This window comes from Capricornis sumatraensis, chromosome 1 (assembly GCF_032405125.1).
Source record: "Capricornis sumatraensis isolate serow.1 chromosome 1, serow.2, whole genome shotgun sequence".
NCBI classification, from domain to species: Eukaryota; Metazoa; Chordata; class Mammalia; order Artiodactyla; family Bovidae; genus Capricornis; species Capricornis sumatraensis.
Window position 1 is genome coordinate 125,217,452 of NC_091069.1, and position 25,048 is coordinate 125,242,499.

The 25,048-nt window shown below is 37.8% G+C and overlaps 1 protein-coding gene across 1 annotated transcript; it reads right to left on the reverse strand.

Moving 5' to 3' along the window:
• Positions 1-1,941: 1,941 nt before the first annotated feature.
• CHODL (chondrolectin) lies at positions 1,942-25,007 on the reverse strand. Its single transcript, XM_068985857.1, has 6 exons — positions 24,929-25,007; positions 12,880-13,189; positions 12,578-12,735; positions 7,236-7,322; positions 5,102-5,204; positions 1,942-2,026 (listed from the first exon to the last, which is right to left on the reverse strand). The coding sequence occupies exons 1-6, from the start codon at positions 25,005-25,007 to the stop codon at positions 1,942-1,944; spliced, it is 822 nt and encodes a 273-aa protein (XP_068841958.1).
• Positions 25,008-25,048: the final 41 nt, after the last annotated feature.

Genomic DNA, 25,048 nt, shown 5'->3' on the forward strand with positions numbered 1-25,048 from the left:
GGACAGTCACTCTTTACCATCTTCTATTACGAGAGAAGTTCCTTATCCCATCCCTAGGAACTTATGGGTTTAGTAATTGATACCAGAAGAGTAATCCGGGTCTGGAAAAGGATAAAAAGCAAAACCAAGTCCCTTCCCCATTACTTTGCCTCTCCCTCCCTGCAGCTGTTGTAGCTGTGGGTGGCACAGACGTTGGGGAAAGCCCAGTTTCCCTCCATCCAGTCTGGACTGCAGGAAATAATGTATGGTGGGAGCTTGGAGAAAAGAGGTGGGTCTCAGCAGCTGGTCTCTTATTCTGCCCAGAAAGATGGGTCTCCAAGAAAGGAAAGAGGAGTGTTAAATGTGGGCAGCTTTAAGCTTAGAAGGCAGCTCCCCATTTTCTCAGTCTCTAAGCAGCTGAAAACGGACCACTGCCCACTAATTTCTATTTTGTCTCTTAATTTTACCAAACAACTGGAGTTGTGAATTCCCACAATGAAAGCACGTTCATTATCTAATTGAAAAGATAAGGTTTAGAACACCCTGCAACTATAACTTCCATTCTTACCACACTTAAACAGTCATTTGTTTCCATGCATTATTGCAAACACATCTGTACTTTGTTCATGTAAGAGATTTAGACAGCACCAATGATCATTCTTCAGAAACAAGAACTTTTTATTTGGTTAAAAGGAGCACAGAGACATTTGAAGACCAGATAGTTACATCTCTCTCTTGAGAGGAAGGAGCCACAAGCATTGAAGAAACTAGAAGATAGTACAGAGCCGCCCCAATTTATTCTCCCAGCCAAATCCTGGACAGGGAACACATGATCACCGACACCTACAAACACATTTTTACACTATTTCGGTTTCTTTCCTCGTGGAAATGTCAACGTGCTGTGCTTAACTCCACACTCATGGTGACCACTCAACTAGTCCCCACTCTTAAACCCCCTTATATGCTGATAGAGGCTAAACAGAGCCAATCAAGCTCTGCAGGAGTTTGCCTCCAGAGTCAACACCAGAACCATCTTTGCTTTGCTGGCAAGAGAGGGACTGATTTCAGAACCCTTCCTTGGAGAGCTACTTGTGGTTATACAGGCAACATGTGAAGACATTATCTTGATTGTGTATGCCACCTTTTTTGTTCTAGATTGAGTATATTATTGTTTATACAGCTATTTAACAAAGTTATTACAAAATCTGTTGAACTTTAAATTCAAAATAATTGTAAGGCACATGTCTTGCACAATTGAAATTAGACAATTCTTGCCTCTAAGTAAAATATTTGAGTAGATACCACAGTTAATGAAATAACTTCTTATTTCTGAAGACATTTCCTAAACTTCCTCTGACCCAAAGCAGAGAAACTAAAAGAAGATGAGCCATTTCTAGAAAATGAAACTATTTTCTACGGTAATAGATTTATGTGTGTGTGAATTCAGTTGACAACAGCGATACATTTCTTTAATCAAAACAGCATGTATTGAAAAATGAAACATCATAAAAAATAAATACTAGAACAGTCCATTCTATCAAACACTCATGTAAAGGAAAAATATTTTGCACACTGTAAATTTCAATGCAATTTACATTAACTAGATTACAACTTATGAAAGATGAAAGAGACAAAGATAACTGCTTCCAATGCACACATTGCTCTGATGTGTTCACAGCAATTTTATCTGCATCTTATCCATCCCATTGACTTGAAGTTTGGATGCATCCTTTAGCAAAATAAGCATGTCTCACTCCATGATTAGCACAGCATTATTTTATAAATGAGATAATGAACATATAAAAATTATTTTAGTATTTGCCTCAAGGGGGAGCTTACAGTTCATCTTGCACATCCTTTGAGATTTCAAGCCATTCCAAGCTAATGTTCTGATGCCATTCCTTATACAGATCCAGAATTATAAAACTCTGTTTTCTTTTCTGGAGCCAAGTCAATGGATTATTATACTTCCATGCCACTTTCTTTCCTGGTGCTTTTTGAAATCCACAGTGTGGACTGGTTTGGGCTAGTTTTTGTTCTTCCTTTACTGAAAAATAGAAGAAGAAGTAAATTCAATATCTGAGACTTCTCATCAAACTAGGCATGTCTTGGCCCAAATGGAGCTTTGTCAGACTTATTATAAAAGTATCTTTATTCTCTCATCAGCAGATTTTTTCATTCCTACAAAAAATTCTAGATTATTCCAGTATGTGAAGAGGGTAAGCAGTTCATATAAGATAATGAAAAAAAAAATCTCTCTGACCCTTCATATTTTAGAATTCAGACACATTCACAAATATGTTTAACTCAGTTTCAAAATGTTTATTGTAATCACCAATAAATCTTCATTTTCTTTGATCAATTATTTTTATAATTTTGCTTTGTGAATAATCTGCAGTTGTTAAAGTACATATGATGTACTTTCATGTCAAATCATCAAAATAGTGTTTTTGTCCTACATATAAAAACTGTCCTATCCCCTCCACCCATCACTTTTGTTCTGTCCTATAGTTAAGTCATTTAATTCCTCAAAGCTTAATTTTGCTATAGTTTCTGAAACAAAGGCAGTTCAAGGCAGATTCAGGCCTGAGAGAGTTCCTCTAGCTCTCAGGCTGACCTGCACTCCATCCTATCCCTCAAACTGTGATGTCTTCTAAAGTGAAAAGTGAAAGTGTTAGTCATTCGGTCATGTCCGACTCTTGGCAACACCATGGAATGCAGCTCCTGTCCGTGGAGTTCTCCAGGCAATAATACTGGAGCGGGTAGCCATTCCCTTCTCCAGGGGATGTCTTCTAAGTTTTTCCATAAGATGGCCACTTCTTAGACTCTTGCAAATGTGACTGTTTCTGAGTTTCTCCCTTCCTGAGTTGAAGAGAAGTCAGCCTCTTCAAGATACTTATCAAGATTGAGGCTTTTTTTGTTTCCTGGGAATGAGCCCTCGCCTAGATCACTAACCCCTGGTGGTTCCTGTTCATTTTCTCCTGTACTTCCTTGCTCCTATAGATGCTTCCTTCAATAGCATCTGCCTCCACCCCACACCTCAGGCATTCCTCCTACTCGATCCCATTTGATCTCTGTCTACAAGACACTGTATTGCTGAATTCCTTCAAAGAAAGAAATAGTCTTTCTAAATAAGCCTGAGCCATAGAATTTTATAATATTACTTAATCGACTTCAATTTAACTGTAAATTTATTGCTAACACATGATTGTATCTAAATGATATATTTTGGAGATATGCATCCAAATAAGTAAGATCAACACATCTCTACCTAGGAAGTTATTTTACATGAATGGAAAACAAGCCAAGCAAAGTTGATGAAAAACATGAAATTCTCCTCAGTGGTTGAAACACAAGAGTGGTTAAGTTATTAATGTGGCTTTGGGGTAGCATTAGTATTTACTTGATTTAAGAGTTATCATGGGTTAAGGAAACAAGACTTCTTATTTCGAACTTGACATGGAATGACAGAAGGCATCATGTGTACCCAACCGGAATTTAAACTTTCTGCAAGGAACTCGGAGGACAATGGATTGGAGTCTTTGATGAAGTTTTTCCTTGCTTTCCTGCAAGAAAGGAAAATGGGAGGATCTAAGAGAGAATGAATTAAGCACGAATAGCTAATTCTGGTGTCTGGAGACGGCTTGTGTTTGAGTGAGTATATTTCCTCACCCTTGAGAATTTCCAGCATGTGAAAACTCCAAGGTCTTCAAAGTATAAAAACCTGGAAGACTTGAGAATGAGCAGAGTCTCCACAATAATATACTATTTTAAAAGAAGGAAAGCAAACTTCAGAGAAAACTCAGTTACTGATACTTTGGTAATTTTGCTTTTAGAAATGAGAAGATCTACGTAATTTTTCTCAAATCTCTATTTTCAGTGATTAGCTATTTACAGCTCTTCATTACAGTTTGGCTGGATTATGGAGGGGGGGATTTATATTGAATCTTCCCTCTGCTTCATTATTTTTCATACTGATAAATTATCTTTTCATCTATAGTCTTAGAATTAAGGGTAAAAATCAGATATTTACTATTGCTTTTATTCTGTATAAAATATTGAAAACATATATATGTATATATATAAACTGAGTACTCAAAATATAGAATTAATTTGCCAAGCTTTATTTATCATTATTCAAATATAGCTTCTTTAAACAGTCAATATATCATAGCTTGGATTCTTTAAAAAAATTTCTTGTGTACCATTTAGAGTTTATATCTATTTAATTTTTTTTTTTTCCTGGAGCTTTTTAACTCAGTAAATTCTTTAGGGTTCATGAAAAAGAAAATGAAGTTAAAAGAAAAAATTACTTATCTGTATGTCCTTCCCTGTTGGAAACATTCTATCATTTTATTTAGAACACTGACAAAAATGTCTAGTTTATTCAAACAAGCATGTACTAATTTAAATCCATATCTTCTTTTCTTTGATACATACTTATATTTTACATATTAATGTTTTATTTTAACTGTCAAACTGACACATAGGAAAAAATTTCACCTGTAATTCAAGAGTATGAGTAAACAGATATAAAAGAATACTCTCAAGAGTCTTGATGTTAAGATATATCACTTTATTTCAAGATGCCTACTAAAAAGTGACTCATTTTACCATTGTTCCTATACTTAAAATATTCTTTGGAAATAAAACAGAAGGCTGTTTTTGCAAAAGGTACTACAAAGTTCACATACAAAAGTTAAGTCTGGCATGCAACTTGAGGTCAAGATTAAAAGGTTTAGCATTACTGCCTGTACTTAGTAGAAAGAGACAGTACAGTATAGTTGCTTATGTTGTGGACTTAAAAACATTCACATTTCAGATTCATCACACATATTAGCCATGAGACCCAAGGCAAACTGTATGACCCATTTAAGCAACCATCTTCTTGAAAAAGAGAAAACAGAAGGATACCTACTTCATATGGCCTGTGAGGATGAAATGAGATAATTCATAATCCTATGGTCAAGGTATATGTTATTAGATTATATATACTGCATTTGTACTGAAAGAATAAGAATCACAATTTTCTTAAGTTTTTCTTAAAAACATAACTTTTTAAAGAGTTCTGAAAACGTATTTAAAGTTTTTCAAGTTGTCTCTCCATGTATGAATTATTTACCTTTTATGCAGCATCTGGAAACAGCAGGTTCCAAAAGCAACCAGGATCAGTAAGAGCAAAGGGATTGTTGGTATAACAACATAGATTAGATTGGGAATTATTCCTACAAAAGTAAAACAGTCTTAATGTAAACAGATAGTTGAGGCAGGATTCTGACATTATGGTTCTATAAAAGCTTTCCAAAAAATTAAGGCAAAATAGAATGATTATCAATAAGCAGATACCAAGTAAGGTCTTCCCAAAATACTGAATAATCTAATGAAGTAATATATTTATGTTTGGTTAAAAGTTAAAAACAAAATCATGCTGCATGGTTGCCATGCTTCAGTTAAATGTCCATATTTCCAAAACTATTATTAAATTTGCAATTCAGATAGAGGCTGGCTTTCATAACATATTAATAATCTTAGCTATCTCACTCCATTAATCCTTCTCAGTTATTACTTTGAAAACAAGCACTGATTATTAAAGAATAATCATGATTAAAGTAATTGTTGATTTATTGGATATGTAATTATCCTAACTAATAAGCTCAGTGCCATGATGACATGCATAACTCTCTGGGATTAAGCCAAAATACGTAAATATTAACTGATGATAGAGTCATAACCTAGAGACATAAGACTCCAGAGGCATAAATATTTGATCTTAATTAAATTCTAAGATGAATCACTTTTTAATCCTGTTCCATCACACTAGATAATGTTTGGTATTCTTGGAAAAATAAAAAACTGCCACACAGAACCCCCATATAGCTTGCAATGACTTTATTACACAATTTTTCAATGTCATAAGAGGGAAAATATTCCTAATATAATTATTTACTGATCTGTTTGATTAGATTTACATGGTCTGAATGGTTTTAAAATCAGACGACTGAAAGTGAAAAGCACTAAGGTTTAATATCACATCCATACAAGAAAAGCAAATTAGAAAGCTACATATTGAGATAGCAAATTGAAAGCCATTATCTTAGTCTAAGTGCGTGTGTGCTCCGTCACTCAGTCATGTCTGACTTTTTGCAACCCCATGAATTTTAGTCCACCAGGCTCCTCTCTCCATGGAATTTTCCGGGCAAGAATACTGGAGTGAGTTGCCATTTCCTCTGCCAGGGTTCGAACCCACATCTGCTGTGTCTCCTGCACTGACAGGTGGATTCTTTACCGACTGCACCATGCTAAAACAAGCCCCTCACTGATACTAAGAACAGTTGTTCACTAAAAAGAGATTTGCACTGGGATTGTGTTGTGTGTCTTTTGCAGACAATGGTGTGCCAATAGGCACTGAGTTGAAAGCTCACTGTATGTGTCCACTACCCAATCTGCTCTTCAGTCATGTCACTTGGTAGCTGGAAATTGGCCAGGGTGGCAGTTTTCCATACCACAGAAAACTCAAAGCCTACAAATTGGACTTTTTAAAGCCTAGCTTACTCCAGTCATCCTAAACATTTACCAGTTCCTAACTGTTTATAGGCTACTGAATGTGCCAGTTTACATCATAACACCTACAAATTGGGGAAGATCTTTATGAATCCACAATTTAACATGGGATACTTAGTTTAGTATTAGATACAGAAAACAAAATTTCTACTCAAAAACTGGCTTAGGGGACTTCCTGGATGTCCAATGGTTAGGACTCTGTGCTTCCACTGAAAGGGGTGTGGGTTCGATCCATGGGGAACTGGGGAACTAAGATCTCACAATCCACACTGTGTGGCCAAAAAAAGAAATACCCACAAAAACTAGCTTAGCATCATTTGTTCCAATGCAATTCTAAAATAAATTTCCATACGCCTATCTTTAGTGCACTTTTTCACTAAGCAACAAGAAAATTGGGGTCAACATGAAGCAAAAGTGAACTGAGAGAGTAGCACTGACATATATTCACTACCATGTGCAAAATACATAGCTAGTGAGAAGCTGTTGTGTAGCATGGGGAGCTCAGCTCAGTGCTCTAATGCTCTCAAGAGGGAGCTCAAGAGAGAGGGGATATATATACACACTCATAGTGGATTCACATCGTTGTACAGCAGAAACCAATACAACATTATCAAGCAATCATCCTCCAATCAAAAAAAAAATTAAGTACATTTTCTTCTCCTTATAGGTGAGTTAAACACATATGAACTAATTACCTGCCTCAGTAACAACTACATTTTGATGCGTGTCTCCAGGTTGGTTGGTAAAATACGTCTTTTCTACAGGAGCTGTTGGATTAATCTCTGTAAATAATAAGTACAGTTATCACGTATAATGATAAATAAGACAGATGCAAATGTAGATGAAAATAAAAGCTTATTACAAAACAAAATAAACATTGATTTCTGAACAACTTCCAACTAATTCTATTTTGAATTTAAATTTATATGAAATGATTTAACAATAAAGGCAGCATTTAATTGTCTCTGAATAAAAGATCTGCCTGGTAACTCTTTGCAACTTGAATCCACTGGGTGAATTCCTGTAACCCCAGACTGCATTCAACAATCCAGAGCATCTGTGCTGATGATAACCTATTACAGGTAATAATGACAAAGAAGGTATAAAAGTAGGCAAAGCTAGGCAAGAATTGGAAAGCATAAGAAAGTGAGGCACTAGCTGTGAATAAAGACCAACAAAGATTATTTCTACACTATTGTTGTTTAGTCGTTAAGTCACATCTGACTCTTTTGCAACCTCATGGACTATAAGCCTGCTAGGCTCCTCTGTTAGTGAGATTTCCCCAGCAAGAATACTGGAGTCAGTTGCCATTTCCTTCTCCAGGGGATCTTCCCAACCCTGCGGCTGGCAGACGGATTCTTTACCACTGAGCCACCAGGGAAGTCTTTATACTATTATGGTATATAATTTAGATTTCTCCTCACAACAAAAAAACACCAGATAACTGCATATGGACAGTATCCAGAATTGATGATTCAAATAAAAATGTTCTAAAGCACATTTCTGTCCCCTACGAACAATGCCATCCTTAGATTTCTTTCTCAACCATATCTACATCTTTCAAAATATATCATAAATTAAGGCTTGCAAATTGTTTCTCTCCCTGCTTTTTCTGAGGCAAGATTTTTCCAATTGCCACACACTTGAAAAATACTGATTTTTTTTTTAATAACAATCTGGTACTACTCTCTTGTCTAACATCTTTTTCTCGGGCACTATTGTTAAGAATCCACCTACAGTGCAGGAGACCTGAGTTCAATCCCTGGATTAAGCTGGAGGAGGGGATGGGAACCCACTCCAGTATTCTTGCCTGGAGAATCCCCATGAACAGAGGAGCCTGGCAGGCTACAGTCCATGGGGTTGCAAAGAGTCAGACACGACTGAGCAACTAAGCACAAGCAGTGGCTGAATTAATAGATAAATTAAATAGAATTACTAAGAAATAACCTGTACATTTGTTTTCATTTGTTCCAAAGTATAACTCTGTTTATTTTTCTCAATTAATGGAAAAGAAAAAACACATGCAGCATCTTACATTAGTTTCAGAATATTAAACCACTTCAATGTAATGTTTACTATTCCAATTTGGCCAAATAGTCTCTCTTCATTAGAAACTTAATCATACACCATCCTATAATAATATTTACTATTCTTTTAAACATATCTTACCCTGACACTTTGCCTCCTCTAGTCTTCAGTCCTACCCTACACTCATTCTTCTGCAGAATTTAGACACTCCTTGCTTCTGGTGCTCAACTGGTATTTGCTGAACAAATATTACAGATATTATGCACTTTATCAATAGAGAACTGGTTATATTTTAAATAGTTCACAAGTTTTAATGTAATTGCTGATTAACTGAGAAAATTTTAGAAATACAATCTAATATATACCGTTTTTATTGTCTAAGAATAATAGTGCTTAATGTAATTTTAATAAATTTAAAAATGGGATTCAATATTCAGAAAACTAAGATCATGGTATCCAGTCCCATCACTTCATGGCAAATAGATGGGGAAACAATGGAAACAATGACAGACTTTCTTTTCTTGGGCTCCAAAATCACTGCAGATGGTGATTGCAGCCATGAAATTAAAAGATGCTTGCTCCTTGGAAGAAAAGCTATGATCAATCTAGACAGCATGTTAAAAAGCAGAGACATTACTTTGCCTACAAAGGTCCATCTAGTCAAAGCTATGATTTTTCCAGTACTCATGTATGAATGTGAGAGTTGGACTATAAAGAAAGCTGAGCACCAAAGAACTGATGCTTTTGAACTGTGGTGTTAGAGAAGACTCTTGAGAGTCCCTTGGGCTACAAGGAGATTCAACCAGTCCATCCTAAAGGAAATCAGTCCTGAATATTCATGGGAAGGACTGATGCTGAAGCTGAAACTCCAATACTTTGGCCCCTGGATGTGAAGAATGAACTCATTGGAAAAGATCCTGATGCTGGGAAAGATTGAAGGCAGGAGGAGAAGGGGATGACAGAGGATGAGATGCTTGGATGACTTCACCAACTCGATGGACATGAGTTTGAGCAAGCTCCAGGAGTTGGTGATGGACAGGGACACCTGGCGTGCTGTAGTCCACAGGGTTGCAAAGAGTAGGACACAACTGAGCCACTGAACTAAACTGAAAAAATTGGCTTCAGAAGCATCCTCTTAATAATGTCTCTGGATAACAGTGATAGACCCAAAGAATAAATATGCAGCTCATAGTAACAAAAAATGTTGGAGAAGAAAGTGAGAAAATTTAGAAGTGAATTATTCAGTTTCTGTATAACTAGGCTAATTTTTTTTTAACCACTTTTGTATATCAGTAGTCATACTCTTGTGGTGCTAGAGAAGACTCTTGAGAGTTCCTTGGACTGTAAGGAGATCAAATCAGTTAATCCTAGAGGAAATCAGTCCTGAATATTCATTGGAAAGACTGATGCTGAAGATGAAGCTCCAATACTTCAACCAACTGATACGAAGAGCTGACACATTGGAAAAGACCCTGATGCTAGAAAAGATTGTAGGCAAAAAGAGAAGGGGGAGATAGATGATGAGATGGTTGTATGGCATCATCGACTCAATGAACATGAGTTTGAGCAAACTGTAAGAGATAATGAAGGACAAGGAAGCCTGGCATACTGCAGTCCATGGGGTCACAAAGAGTTGGACATGACTTAGCAACCAAACAACAAGTCATGCTATTAGACAATATTCAGGAGCAGAAAGCGGAGACTAAGTTCAAGTCACATAGTACCTCTGGTATAGTTGGAGAATAAAGTTCAAAATATTGTTACAATTTGTAGATTAGTTTTATTGCTTGCTCCTCTAATCCCCACACCACTAAAAAGCTAACCACTCACCACCAAAATAGCATTGACTATACAAGCAGGGAATTTAATCAAGCCAACATTCTTCATAAATAAGATACTAAGCTCAAGGAAAGAAAATCAGTTACATATGTGTGTGTGTGTGTTAGTCACTCAGACATGTCCAACTCATTAGTGACCCCATGGATTGTAGTCCACCAGCCTCCTCTGTCCACAGGATTCTCCAGGCAAGAATACTGGGAGGGGTTGCCATACCCTTCTTTACCGCTGAGCCACTTGGAAAGCCCTCTCCATCAGTTACATATAAGGTAAATAAAATGAAAATAAAGTACAGAAATTCTAAGTACATTAATAAGACCAACCATGGAAGTGTTCAAGTACTTCAAAAACAATAAGTACATAAAATAATCTTGCTCAAAAGCTATCCATATTTGAAGATTTAGGTAGAATATAGAAGATAAAGGAAAAAATAATTTTAAGTCTAAAATGCTGTTCCATAAGTAGTATAAACTTAGACTACCTAATACAAAACAAGATTCAGAGGTAACAGTGTCCTGAATCAGGTGGTAAGTGTGATGCAAGATAAAATAGTGTACAAGGGTCAGCTAAAAGTTCAAAGAAAGGAGAAGATAATATTGTATTAAGAATATACCATAATATACTTTGTTTCATTTCACAGTTTCAAGCACTTAGTGTCACAAAGTTAAAATGTCAGAGAATTTCAACTTTATATTTTTCTAAGGAAAAAAATCTAGACAAAGAACCTAAGTGCAAAACAGATTTCATTTTGCAAAGGCTTCTAAGAGGGTAATGATGGATTTAACCACCAAGAGGTTTAAAGAATAAACTCACCAGGGATAAAGAGAGAAGGCTAATATACTCAAGAGCAGAATAAATATAAGAGAAGGGTAAATCTAATCCAAGTAATCCCTTGTGCTTTACAGTCTTATGAGTAAAGAAGAAGTATAATTTCAAGAGAATAATGGAAATTGCAGCACTTGATTATAATTGCCTACCATGAACATATGCTTCGAGGTCAAGCAGACAGCCCTTGGGAGAGTTCAAATGAAATTTCCAAACACTGAGAGGAGAAAAACAGCAAAAAGACCTCAAAGCCTAAATGTCTAAGTTGACTTTCTCAGATCATGAAAAAGATGAGTTTACATAGTTCTGATTAGTCTCTTTTTTGGTCAAATTTCAATTCAGTTCAGCTGTCCTGTTCAAAGTAATTCAAGTTTACCATTTCAGTAGGAAACCATACTACCATAGCTCAGCTCAGAGCAATCTCTCCATGTTCTGCATAGGGTAAGAAAGTTGGAGACTTCAAACAGAAGGAAACTGAGGAGGCATATTCCATAGACTGAGGGCCACAGCAAGAACGTGGCACACGCCCCTACTTTTCTGCACCAGGGTTCTCTGACATTCAGATTTTCACTGAGGAGTACAAGCCAAATATCATGCCATTATATGATAAGCTAATATCCTAGAAGAATGGTGCTTGGTTCCCTTAAATATACCTGAAAATGTCCTCCTGCTGCTGCTAAGTCGTTTCAGTCATGTCTGACCCAGTGCAACCCCATAGACTGCAGCCCACGAGGCTCCCCCATCCCTGGAATTCTCCAGGCAAGAACACTGGAGTGGGTTGCCATTTCCTTCTCCAATGAATGAAGTGAAAAGTGAAAGTGAAGATGCTCAGTCGTATCCGACTCTTAGCGACCCCATGGACTATAGCCTGCAGGGCTCCTCCATCCATGGGATTCTCCAAGCAAGAGTACTGGAGTGGGTTGCCATTGCCTTCTCCAGAAAATGTCCTAAAAAACTACTAATGACATGTGTAAACTCATAGGTGCTTTGGTAACATACCTACTTCACGTGCACTATACTAAATGCTCAAATGTTTGTAAATAGATATTTATTCTTCATAAAACCTATTTACAAAAACACAATTTGGCTTTAATATTAAAAATAATTACTGTCTCTTAAAGACACTTCTCTGGATATTTCTAGATATTCCCTTCTATTTAACTCATTGGACAGTTGTTTGCTTTATAGCTTACTGTGCTTTAATACTCTGTCGTCAAACTGCAAAGTAATTTTGTGTTTCACTGCAGAAAAACAAACAAAAAAAAAGCCCAGGTAGCATAGGTTAAAGATGAAAAATATAAGCCAATACACATATACAATCTGCTCCTACTGACACAATGCTTCCTACCTGGTTCATACTTGCAGATGTAATTGTGCTTCATGTTGCACCTGTCGTCATTCCACTGGTAAAGGTAGGGGCCCCCAAGGCCAGGGTTGGCCGTTGGCTGATGATACATCACAACACACTTCTCACTTCCACAGGAAGGTTCATCAGTGTACCAGTTTCTGCAAGGACAGAGTACCAGGGACACTTCTCAGTGACTTCGCCTGTTCTACTCTGACATCCTCTACAGGTAACGGACATCTCCCCCCATTCTTTGCCCTCTGAGTCCCCTTAGAGACCTCTGCCTCCACAGGATCCCCGCTCACCGGTACTGGGAACTGCTTCCATCCGACCACTGGTAGAGATCTGGGCAGGCACCGGATGTTTGCCCCTGGCCGTTTCTCCAAAGCCCTATCCAGAAATCACTATCAGAAATTCCTATTCCTGGCTTTGTCAGGTTCTGCAACATGCTTTCTATTAACTTCTGTTCTGCTTCATTCTCCAAGCTCAGAAGGGCTCCCCCTTCGCTCTCACAAGCCAGCCGTGCCTCCTGAAAGCTCACGCGGCTGGACAGCTCGTGAAAGTAGGCCACCTTGTAGCAGAGATGCTTGAAATCAGCAAAACATAATTTTTGGCCTGAAAAAAAGAAAAGATGTCCATGTACTGATTATCTGAACTATCTTCATAATGCTACTTACTACATGTTAAAATGAAAGAACCAATCAAAACAGAAAGATTCTACCAAGAATGTTTCTCCCACTGAACCACTGCATAAAGTCTAGAAAATATTCTAGATTCCTACTTCAATCTACTAAAGCTAATTGATTCCCTAACAAACTAGTAACCCAAACTTTTCAAAGCAGGGAGAAAGAAAGTATAAGTGGCTCAGTCGTGTCCAAATCTTTGCAACCCCACTGACTGCAACGCACCAGACTCCTCTGTCCATGGAATTCTCTGGGAAAGAATACTGCAGTTGGTTGCCTTTCCCTTCTGAACCAAGGGATCTTCCTGACCCGAGGATCGAACCCGGATCTCCCACCTTGCAAGCATATTCTCTACCATCTGAGCCACCAAGGAAGCAGTACAACTAGGAAATTTTTGTAAAGAGAAGTCATAATTCTTCTGGCTTACCTTTTGCAAACTGATAGCTAGAGCAAGTGAAAGTAGATAAAGAAATGTCAAGTACAGACAGTAAAGGAAGCTAAAAGGTCAAAATTATGAAATAAGAATCACAATTCACAAAGGAATTAATAAAAAGTAAAGTAAAAAAGCAATTTTTATTTTTATTTTTATATTTTTTTAAATTTTAAAATCTTTAATTCTGACATGCATTCCCAAACATGAACCCCCCTCCCACCTCCCTCCCCATAACATCCCTCTGGGTCATCCCCATGCACCAGCCCCAAGCATGCTGTATCCTGCGTCAGACATAGACTGGCGATTCCATTCTTACATGATAGTATACATGTTAGAATGCCATTCTCCCAAATCATCCCACCCTCTCCCTCTCCCTCTGAGTCCAAAAGTCCGTTATTCACAGCTGTGTCTTTTTTGCTGTCTTGCATACAGGGTCGTCATTGCCATCTTTCTAAATTCCATATATATGTGTTAGTATACTGTATTGGTGTTTTTCTTTCTGGCTTACTTCACTCTGTATAATCGGCTCCAGTTTCATCCATCTCATCAGAACTGATTCAAATGAATTCTTTTTAATGGCTGAGTGATACTCCATTGTGTATATGTACCACAGCTCTCTTATCCATTCATCTGCTGATGGACATCTAGGTTGTTTCCATGTCCTGGCTATTATAAAGAGTGCTGTGATGAACATTGGGGTACATGTGTCTCTTTCGATTCTGGTTTCCTCGGTGTGTATGCCCAGCAGTGGGATTGCTGGGTCATAAGGTAGTTCTATTTGCAATTTTTTAAGGAATCTCTACACTGTTCTCCATAGTGGCTGTACTAGTTTGCATTCCCACCAACAGTGTAGGAGGGTTCCCTTTTCTCCACACTCTCTCCAGCATTTATTGCTTGCAGATTTTTGGATCGCAGCCATTCTGACTGGTGTGAAGTGGTACCTCATTGTGGTTTTAATTTGCATTTCTCTAATAATGAGTGATGTTGAGCATCTTTTCATGTGTTTGTTAGCCATCCGTATGTCTTCTTTGGAGAAATGTCTATTTAGTTCTTTGGCCCATTTTTTGATTGGGTCATTTACATAAGGCATCATGAAGTGAATACATTTAAATAATTTAAATTTAAATAAAGTGGCAACTATAAACTGTAAATATTTGTTTTTCTTGTATATATCTGAGAGCAAACATATTAAAACTCAAAGTTAATAGAAGTCAGTATAAAGGTAAGGGTAATAATAAACAATTTATTAATATAGTGTGATATTAGAAGTGACAGGCAAACTTTCTAGAGTACTCTAGGATACTCAGAATTTGGAACAGAAATTTTAAATGCAAATTTTCACTTGTATTTTAAAGGTTTCTATAAGTCACAACACTCAGTTCAATCATCTATGCTGATATCTATGAATGATTTTAAAAGTCACTATATAGAGAGGGAATACAAATTTATGTCAAGATATTAGATTGAACCACAAATGAAGTTTAAGATAATTCTCAAGAGTTCTTAATGAAATATCACCTTTTATCAAGCTTCACTGCTATGTCATCACTAACAACATCTGTGAAGACTTAAATACATAGGCAAACAAAAGTTTGACTTAAAAGGTCTCGCAAAATTGGATTTCACATACCTCTACATATAGACCAGAATGAACACTCCTAATTATTTCATGACAGAACTACAAATATGAATGATCACACTGCATCATATAAAAGCCGTATAAATAACAGGAATAGTGTCCAGGATTTAGCAATGAAATTCCTATTGTTCTCTTGTTTGCACTTGCCTCTTTTTATCACCAAGTAAGTATGCCAAGATTGTAGACACAGCCTTCACAAAGGTCATGCTGCTTTGTTTTGTTTTTCATTAGCTTCCATGATTCACCTCAAATCTTTGCTATCAACTTTAAAAACCACCATGGCTCTATCTCTGTCATTATTCCTTATCCCCTATCCCCAGCCTGCTGTCCAGTCTCCACCTCCCTTTCAGTCTCTCATTTCAGCTTGAGGTTTGCCCTTGGAAAATAGCTAGTATTTTATGTAAAATCAAGGCCAGTTACTTTACACCAAGAAATCAAGACATAGCTTTACCGCTTATAATTCTTATTCTTCTTGGGATTGAAGGCTTTATTCACTGTGTATTTAATTTTGTTGCTGATCAAGAAAGTCTGTCAGTATTAGAGGGCTGTTATAACAGTTTCTAGCCAGTGTTATAATATTTAAAATAAAGCATTCAAGCTTTATACTCTTAATTACAGTACATCGCTCTGAGCCAGTGTTTGTATCACATTCATTCTCCCCCACAATCAGCAATTAATGACCTCTGATGACACTTAGAGGCAGGAGGGAAGAAATCAGTGGAAGGACATTAACCTCACACCAGTGTTTGAGTGATAGGCATTCAGTATCTTGATACAAGCTGAGAACAGCCAACTAACAACACAGAAGTTCCATCAATGCAAACAAGACAGCCAGGTGTCCTCTCTGTCTCATTAACTGTGATCTGGACTCAGGAGTAACGCACTGAATAATAAGAACAAATTAAGAGACTGCCCCAACTAACTGTTAATAAAAAATAACATGTTCATATGAATGACTACAGGAAACTTGAATTAAAGAGACACCAGACAAATCAGCCTGGAATAAACAATCTGGGGGAGATGACATGGAAGTCCCAATAGTTGATCCTAATACAATTTTTTTTTAATTTTTAATTTATTATTAGGGTTTGTGATGATGTCAATGTTCAAAATGGTTGTCCCTGGAAGTACTTTAGTAATGCCATTAAACCTAGTGATTTTTAGGCTTGTATTTTTAAAGCAAACTCTATCTCTATCTTGATTTCTACATCTTTTACATACTTCTAAATCTCAAAATATATCTGAGCTGCATTCCCTTGAGCTTTCAATTTGTTCAATTTTCCACCCAAGAACTCTCAGACTTCAATGTGATCCTAGCACTTTTGAAATATTAACTTGCCAGTGAGATTGTTTGGCAAGATAACAGAAAGAAACCAAATTAAAAAAAAAAAATGATTAGCCAGAAATTTTAATGAGTTAAAAATTATTTATGTTTAACAAAGCCAGCAACAGTAGTTCAGAGGATATGCCTAGTTCACTTTATAAGCGAAAATTCTCTGCTCATTATCTTTGACATATTGAAAAATAAACGTAGAGATTTATTATTTATGATGAGGATACAAGAAAAATGATGAAATTTTATTTATAAAATTAAAATAGCACTTCTAATTAAATGCATAAGAGAGCTTTAAGTGTCCTGTGGGAATTCCTAATACCACTACTAGATATTAGAAATGTCAACCTGTAGATAAATGTTAGTCTATACAGAAATAATAATAATAAAGGAAAAATCTAGAGACAGGGATTATATTTTAAACAGTTAAGAACTAATACTGTAGGAGCCCTGGACAATAGCTAGCCTTTGCACTCTCTGCGCCAGGTACCATTTCTTTGGCAGTGGATGATGGAATGGTCCAGGATCCTGGAAGATGGGATGTAGACTGTGGTGGCTGCATATCAGGGGGACTCTTAGAGGATGAGGACAATGACCAATTGCCAATTACAAATATATGTTAACTGCAAAGTGTATTAGTTGAATATCAGCTGTGTCCACACATTTTAAAACTGAAGTTACTAGCAGTTCAGCTTTAGCAAGGCAGTTTTGAGGAAATTATTAACTATATGGAACATTTTTATGGTATTTATATATAAAATCAGTTAAAGCTGACACTGAATTTCTTCACATTCAATTCTGTTTTATTATCGACTTCCACCTTATTCAGCAAACTTGGTCCAAGTTGCAGCAAAATCAGCAGAAGCAACTGCTACTGAACCACTCACTACCATTTCAGCTGACCACACTTGGCTGTAAGAGCAGTGGAACTTTCAACAGCTGGGAAACAAATGTTGCCCTAATTCCCAGAAAAGTCCCATTAATACGGGCCTTCTGGAAGCAACTTTCCCACTTCTCTGAAGGCTAATCTTCTTAGGGAGGCATTATGATTACATCCCTTCTCATTCTGTGAGATCACATGAAAAATTTCCTTTTCTCTTGTTTTTAAATATTCAGAATCAACCCTGCATTGACTTTTTTGAACAACAGGAAGCTAGTCTTCCACTTACTACATATAACTCCATCTACTACATCTAATCTGCCACCTACTATTCTACCACCTGTAAAATAATCAGATAACCGCCTAGCAGTTTTCATTACACTAAGGCTAGCTTGATGACAATTTACTAAAACTTACCTAACATCTGTGGTGGGAAATCTCCCTTTATTGTTGGCTTATTTACAAAAGAGAAAGCCTTTTGACCTAGGAGTCCACAGATCCTGGTTTCATACATACATTCATACATGCACGCATGCACACACACACACACTCATACAACTACATAGACACATATGCACTTTAATTCAGCAATAATTTTTAGTATTGCCTGCTAAAATAATCACTCCTATCATTATCATAGCTAAGATTCTACCATTTCCACAAATAGATAATTCTGTCTTTTTTTCTTAGTCATAAAAATTCCTGTAGATCTAAATATTGGCAGAGTTTTAAATGTTTTTGGTAACAATGTAAAAGTGGGACCAACTCATAAAGTCATGGCAAGAATTTTTCTTTCTGAATAGAAAGGATCTATGATTTGGTTTGGGGGTGTGCATGTTAAGTTGCTTCAGTTGTGTCCGACTGTGTGACCCTATGGACTGCAGCCTGCTAGGTTCCTCTGTCCATGGGATTCTCCATGGACAAGAATACTGGAGTGGGTTGCCATGCTCTCCTCTGGGGGATCTTTCCCACCCAGGGATCGAAAGCCATGTCTCTTACGTCTTTTGCATTGGCTGGTGGGTTCTTTACCATGAGATCTACCTGAGAAGCCTATGATTTGGTTGGGTTTCACTTATATTTATTAAATTTCTGAAAGTTGAGTCCTCAGTTATTAAAGTAACATTTTTTTTCTTATACATCACACTATAATCACATATTATCAACATTAAATAAGTATTGAATTTTATCATATTTTTCAATAAAAACATGGAAGTCGTACTATGAATTCCAGTTGTTTCTTTAGTTGCAAAGAAAAAAGCAAGTTGTACAAAAGAGGACCTACATGATAAATCTTCCCCAAATCAGACTAACTGGACTTTGGACATTTCACTAGAATACCATAAACCAATGTGCTTTTCATGGTTCTTTTTTACTGTACTCAGAATCAAAGGGATAAATATGCTGAAACTGTAACATACAATGTGACATGACTTCTGATCATAATGCCCAAACTTTGAAACTAAAAAGGAAAGCTACCAATTATTTGTTCTGCTTTTACTGTTCAATATTGCACCAACTTTTTAAGACTTTCTCACCATAAAAATGTTTTGCTATAATAAACTTTACTTTTGCAACAGATTTTGTAATATAATTAATTGCATAGTGCACTATTAAGATCGTGCTGGAATCCGTCTTCCTATACTGACAAACAGCGAAAACTATAGTCTTGGCTATTGGTTGAATAATGGTGGCATCAGTAAATCCTAACTCTCCACCTGGGAAACACCACAAGTCTTCTGAGAAGGAGATGAAATGTATTTCACTAACCCAGTATTTAAAATAAGATCTAAATAATACATGTAAACCAAGTAATCATGTGAGTGAAGAATTCAAGCATTGAATCACTAAGAGCTGACTTCAGTCAATAAGAGCTTTACTTGAACAGTGTAAATATTAGGGACAATATTTAAAACTTTTCTGGCCTCAGTTTTCTCACCTAAAAAGTATGAGTAGCTTGGCGATTTAAAGAAATAATGATAATAGCCTGAGATTTATCAATAGCTAAGTGTGCAAACCCTCACAGCTAGCACAATCCATTGCTGTTTTTCAGTCGCTAAGTCTTGTCCAACTCTTTGTGGCTTCATGGATTGCAGCATGCCAGGCCTCCCTGTCCTTCACTATCTCCTAGATCTTGCTCAAACTCATGTCCATAGAGTTGGTGATGCCATCCAACCATCTCGTCTTCTGTTGTCCCCTTCTCCTCCTGTCTTCAATCTTTCCCAACCTCAGGGTCTTCTCCAGTGAATCAGTTCTTCACATCAGGTGGCCAAAGTATTGGAGCTTCAGCTTCAGCATCTGTCCTTCCAATGTATATGCAGGACTGATTTCCTTTAGGATTGACTGGTTTGATCTCCTTGCAGTCCAAGTGACTCTCAGAGTCTTCTCCATGCCTTTGGGTAAATTGGGAAAGAGGATCTCTCCTGGTGATATAGGCTGCTCTCCTGTAGGTGGCCTCAGTGATAGCTATGGGGCCTGAATTCCTGAGTGCCCTCTCACAGCTTCTTGGTGGAGCCTGTGTCCATGACATGACCTGCACTATTGTGTTTGAACCCCTTTAACCCCACAACTGGGATGCTGGGAAAGATTGAAGGCAAAACGAGAAGGGGATGGCAGAAGATGAGATGGTTATACAGCATCACCAATTCAATGGACATGAATTTGAGCAAACTCTGGGAGATAGTGGAGGACAGAGGAACCTGGCATGCTGCAGTCCATGGGGTCACAAAGAGTCGGACACCACTTAGCAACTGAACAACATCAACAACAACTCCACAGCGGCCCTGTGGTGTGGATGCTGTTATCCCATCTTAACAATGAAGCAAGGGAGACACAGAAAAATTAAATCATTTGCCAAACTCACACAGCTCATAAATGGTTAAGTGTTTGGAACCAGGCAGTCTGGGTCCCCAGTTCACACATGTCCCCAAATTTCGAGGCTGCCTCCATGGAGGTCTCAGGTATATTTTTCTAAGGTGAACAAATTCATGAATAAAGGGACTGATTCATATATCCATAACTGGTATAACCTACGCTCTCATGTTTAGCATTGGCTCATGATTGATTACCAGATGGCTAGCACATGCTCGGGGTTGTACACGTAGAGTTTCCCTCTAAGCAGAATGCAGAATTTCTTTCAGTTAACATTTAGACATAGGTTTCCTATTGCAAAATCTATCTCAGATTTTCAGACTCCATATCTCCTCAATGATTTTTAAGTCTAGACCTTCTATTTTCCAAACAACATAGACAAGGTCCAATCTGAACATCTCCCCAACAACAGGGAATATCAGTTCAGTTCAGTTCAGTCGCTCAGTCGTGTCCAACTCTTTGCAACCCCATGAATTGCAGCACGCCAGGCCTCCCTGTCCATCACCAACTCCTGGAGTTCACTCAGACTCACGTCCATCGAGTCGGTGATGCTATCCAGCCATCTCATCCTCTGTCGCCCCCTTCTCCTCCTGCCCCCAATCCCTCCCAGCATCAGAGTCTTTTCCAATGAGTCAACTCTTTGCATGAGGTGGCCAAAGTACTGAAATTTCAGCTTTAGCATCATTCCTTCCAAAGAAGTCCCACGGCTGATCTCCTTCAGAATAACTTTAGTCAAATTGTCAGGCTATGTTCTATCATCAGTGATATGTTAGAAGATGAAAGAAACAATCTCGCCTGACAGTTGTATCCATCATTTACCTGTGTGCTAAGCATCTAACCCAGAAGACAGAGTTGGAGAAGGTCAACATTGCTAATGAGACCATCAGCTGAATTTCCACTTTGAGCATCTTTATATAATACTGTCCCTTTTTAATGTTAATGTAACAGATATTACCATCTTCCAGTAAAAGAATTATGAAAATAAAACCATAAAATAATGAAAAACGGCAGGTAAGGATTAATGACTATGATGAATGTGTAGTTTATTAAGTGACTGCTAATAAGATTAATTCATTCCTCTCTTGCCCAAGAGATACTTAAAGTAATTGCATCTTTGAAAACTGCACTGTCATCACTTTATGCTTTTGATGATGTCATGGAATAGTACCACAAGCTGGAATACTCTCAGCAGTTTTTTGCAATTAAAAAAAAAAATCTTGTATGTCCCTTGGTATTAATCTATGGGCTACTGGTCACCACCTATGATTTTGCAATATTCTGTGTCATTTAGGTGATCAAAATGGAAGTCTCTAAATCGTTCAGTCTTCTAAATAAAATGTTTGCCAATTTCAATAATTTCAAGTGAATACATATTAAAGTGTTCTGCATAAATGCGGAGGTACCCTGAAACATACGTAATGCACTTTGCAGTATAAACAGGTTAATGGGTTACTGCTGGGTGCACTTAAAAAGAGAAAGTAAACACACACACATTACTTCAGAACACTGTAAATGCTTAAGAATATCCATGTGCTCTTTAGATATATTCTCCCATCTTAGAGACCTGAATTTTGAATTATTTTTCATATGTATGCATATACCCCCAAAGTAAAATCATCTTACCTTTGTCCTAAAGAAGATGCCATTATCCTCCAGTCACTTCACAAATTTAAATGATTGCACCCCCCCCCCCCAGAGATATCCTCTACACGAGGGATCCCCAACCTGCCTGATGGTCTGAGGTACAGTTGATGTAATGATAATAGAAATAAAGTGCACAATAAATGTAATGGGTTTGAATCATCCCAAAACCACCCCCCTACCCCACGTTCCATGGAAAAACTGTCTTCCACGAAATCAGTCTCTGGTACCAAAAAGGTTGGGACCATTGCTACACATCTGTGTAGAGCAACAAATCAGTACTGGTCTAAGATCTTAAAGTAATTCCCAAACTAGAATTAAAAATTCACTAGATATTCTGTGATCACTATCCTCATGGTTATATATTTTTATTGCATATTCATGCATCAAAATAAGCATAGCCAGGAATTTATAACCATATTTTTTTATTACTGCTAGATACTATGAAATCTTATGAGGCAGGTTAAGATAATGTTTCATAAGCTTATTCTCCTTAAAATGCTTTCACTTCATTTATAAATAATGCTCTCAACTTTTAAGAAGTGGTGTATGTAACAGTATTGGAAAGTATCTTATTGAATAAAGTTATGAGTTCTTATCTTTTTTTCCCTAGGATAAATGGTTATTTTTCATACATTATATGGAAATTATAATGGTTATAATGATCTTCAATAACTAAAAATGCATTCCATATATTGTAAGTATGTTCCTAATAATGGCCCTAAAAAGCTTGTTTCAGTTGACAGACAGTTAAGTAGAATTTTGGTAAATGGTCCCTAGTGGCATGAAAAAGTTGACGCACCTTTCATAGCTTAACAGCATCCAGGGAGACATTAGACCTAATATTTCCAAAATATCAGGCTTTAGACTGCTCTGTTCTCATGCCATTATGGCTGATATATACATTTTTAAAAATTAGTCTTCAGAGGATAAAATTACAAATCAATTTATAATGGTTAGATGTCAATGTGAGTTTGTATGGCACAGACAAATTATTCACAAGAAGAACATAACTTGGTAATTATTTTACTATCAAGTAAACATCATCATTTATGTTAAATTGAATAAATCATGTTCACTTAATTAGAAATTTTCCAGATGTCACCTGCAAGATGTCTATAAATACTTACTAGAAAACACAGCAAAAGGTTTGTAAGCATTTATGCAGTAATAGAACACAACATGAACTTTTCATCAATGTTTTTTCTCAAGGTCTGCTTTATGTATTCTTCTTCTCCCTTTGCAAATTTTAAGAGATGAAACAAGAATATACCTAATGGAGACTATTTAAGTCAGTGAAGTTTTCCCATGTGTTTAAGAAACACCTTAAGCTCAGAGCCTGATCTCTGCTGTTCATTCATTTGCACAAATAATTCTGACAGAGACAAAGGCAGTCAGATGCTTAATTCACACATTCAGATGAGTTTGTATGCTAGACTTTTCTTTGAAGCTAACATCGGCAGGAGGAATCCAAAGCTAGGGCTTGTGTAACCTTATTTGATTCTGCAATGTTTTCATTTTATAGTTAAATATTAACAGCCTGGGAAAAAAATGTAAGCAATATGTATTTCCAAGTGACCTTTCACACAATGTATTTAATTCCAGTATTTCCAGAGGGCCCAAAAGTTAGTGGAGAGTGATTGATACCCAGACATTGAAGGATTGTATTCAGAAGATGCAGAACATCACATTGCTGAGGGGAATATCAGTAACAATTAGGCTTAATAGGCCAGTTTCTAAAGGTCTGGCTTCACTACTGATTAAGTCGCTGTCATCTGTCATCTACCTCTAGTGACACCTGTTATACAGACACACAGAATGTGAAAAGGAATCTGTGCTTTCCACATTAAAAAAAAAAATTACACACTGAAAACACAACCCACATACCTTCAACAAATGTCTATTGCAACACTATAATTAGCATCACAAGAAATTTCAATAAGGGTAGCTATGCTCAGTTTTCCTGTAAGGCCCGATTCATTCATCCTAGGCTTTCGAGAATCTTCGCTTTTTTTTTTTTTTTTTAAAGAGACCTGCCCCCAAAAGTAAGGGAGAGTGAATGTGGTATGAATTGCTCAACAACAGGACAGTATAAGTCGTCGAAGAAAAAAAAAAAAAAAAAAGCAAAGCAAGGGCCGGGAAACTTGCCAATTCTGATCCCTTTCCTTTGCATAGATTCGAATCGACCTAATTGGGCACCTACTGTGTGCATAGACCTGCACTGATGATCATGCACACCTCAACCCAACTCGAGCCGATTTCGTGTTCTGAGACGTCCCCAACTTGCAACAAGGTGTGTGAAAGAAAGATCTCCTCCCACGACGACCAGTGGCCTGGTCTTTGTCAGCCCTCCTGAGAACAAAGGCTGAGCACCCCGGGGTCGGTGAGCCACCCACAGCGAACAGGTCTGGTCTCAGAAATCAGCTGCATGAACCCCGTGCGGGCGGGCGGGGACTGGAGTCGAGCCAGGCCAACCGGGGGTGGCATTTCTGCAGCGGCTCTTCTGTCTCTGGGCTCTGTCTGTCTCCGCGGTACCCCACCCTTCTACAGGTACCAGCCCTGCGGCCAACTCTCTTACAAAGAAAGTCTAAATAAGTCCTAGAAAATGCTGTACTGCCCAGGATGAAGCAGAGCTCGCTTCGCAGCTACCAAACCAGGCACTTCCAAAAGAATGTAAACTTTCCTGGGTGTTTAGGGAGGGATGGGGAGAAAGCAGCATGCAATCAATTTCCTCCTGCCTCCTCCGGCCACCTACCTACCCCTCACGGGTTTCCAACTCCTGGGAGAGCCTCCTCCCCTGGACACGCAGGCCCTCGCCCGCGCGCCCCGCGATCCCCTCTCCCGGCTTGAGAGCCCGGCGGGCTGCCCCGAACTCACCGCTGACCACCCGGCGGCAGAAAGCTCCGTGGCCGCAGAGCAGCGCGGCGCCCAGCAGCAGCGATACTACGCGGCTCATCGCGACGGGGCGGCAGGTGTGGCGTGGACCGAGGGTGGCCT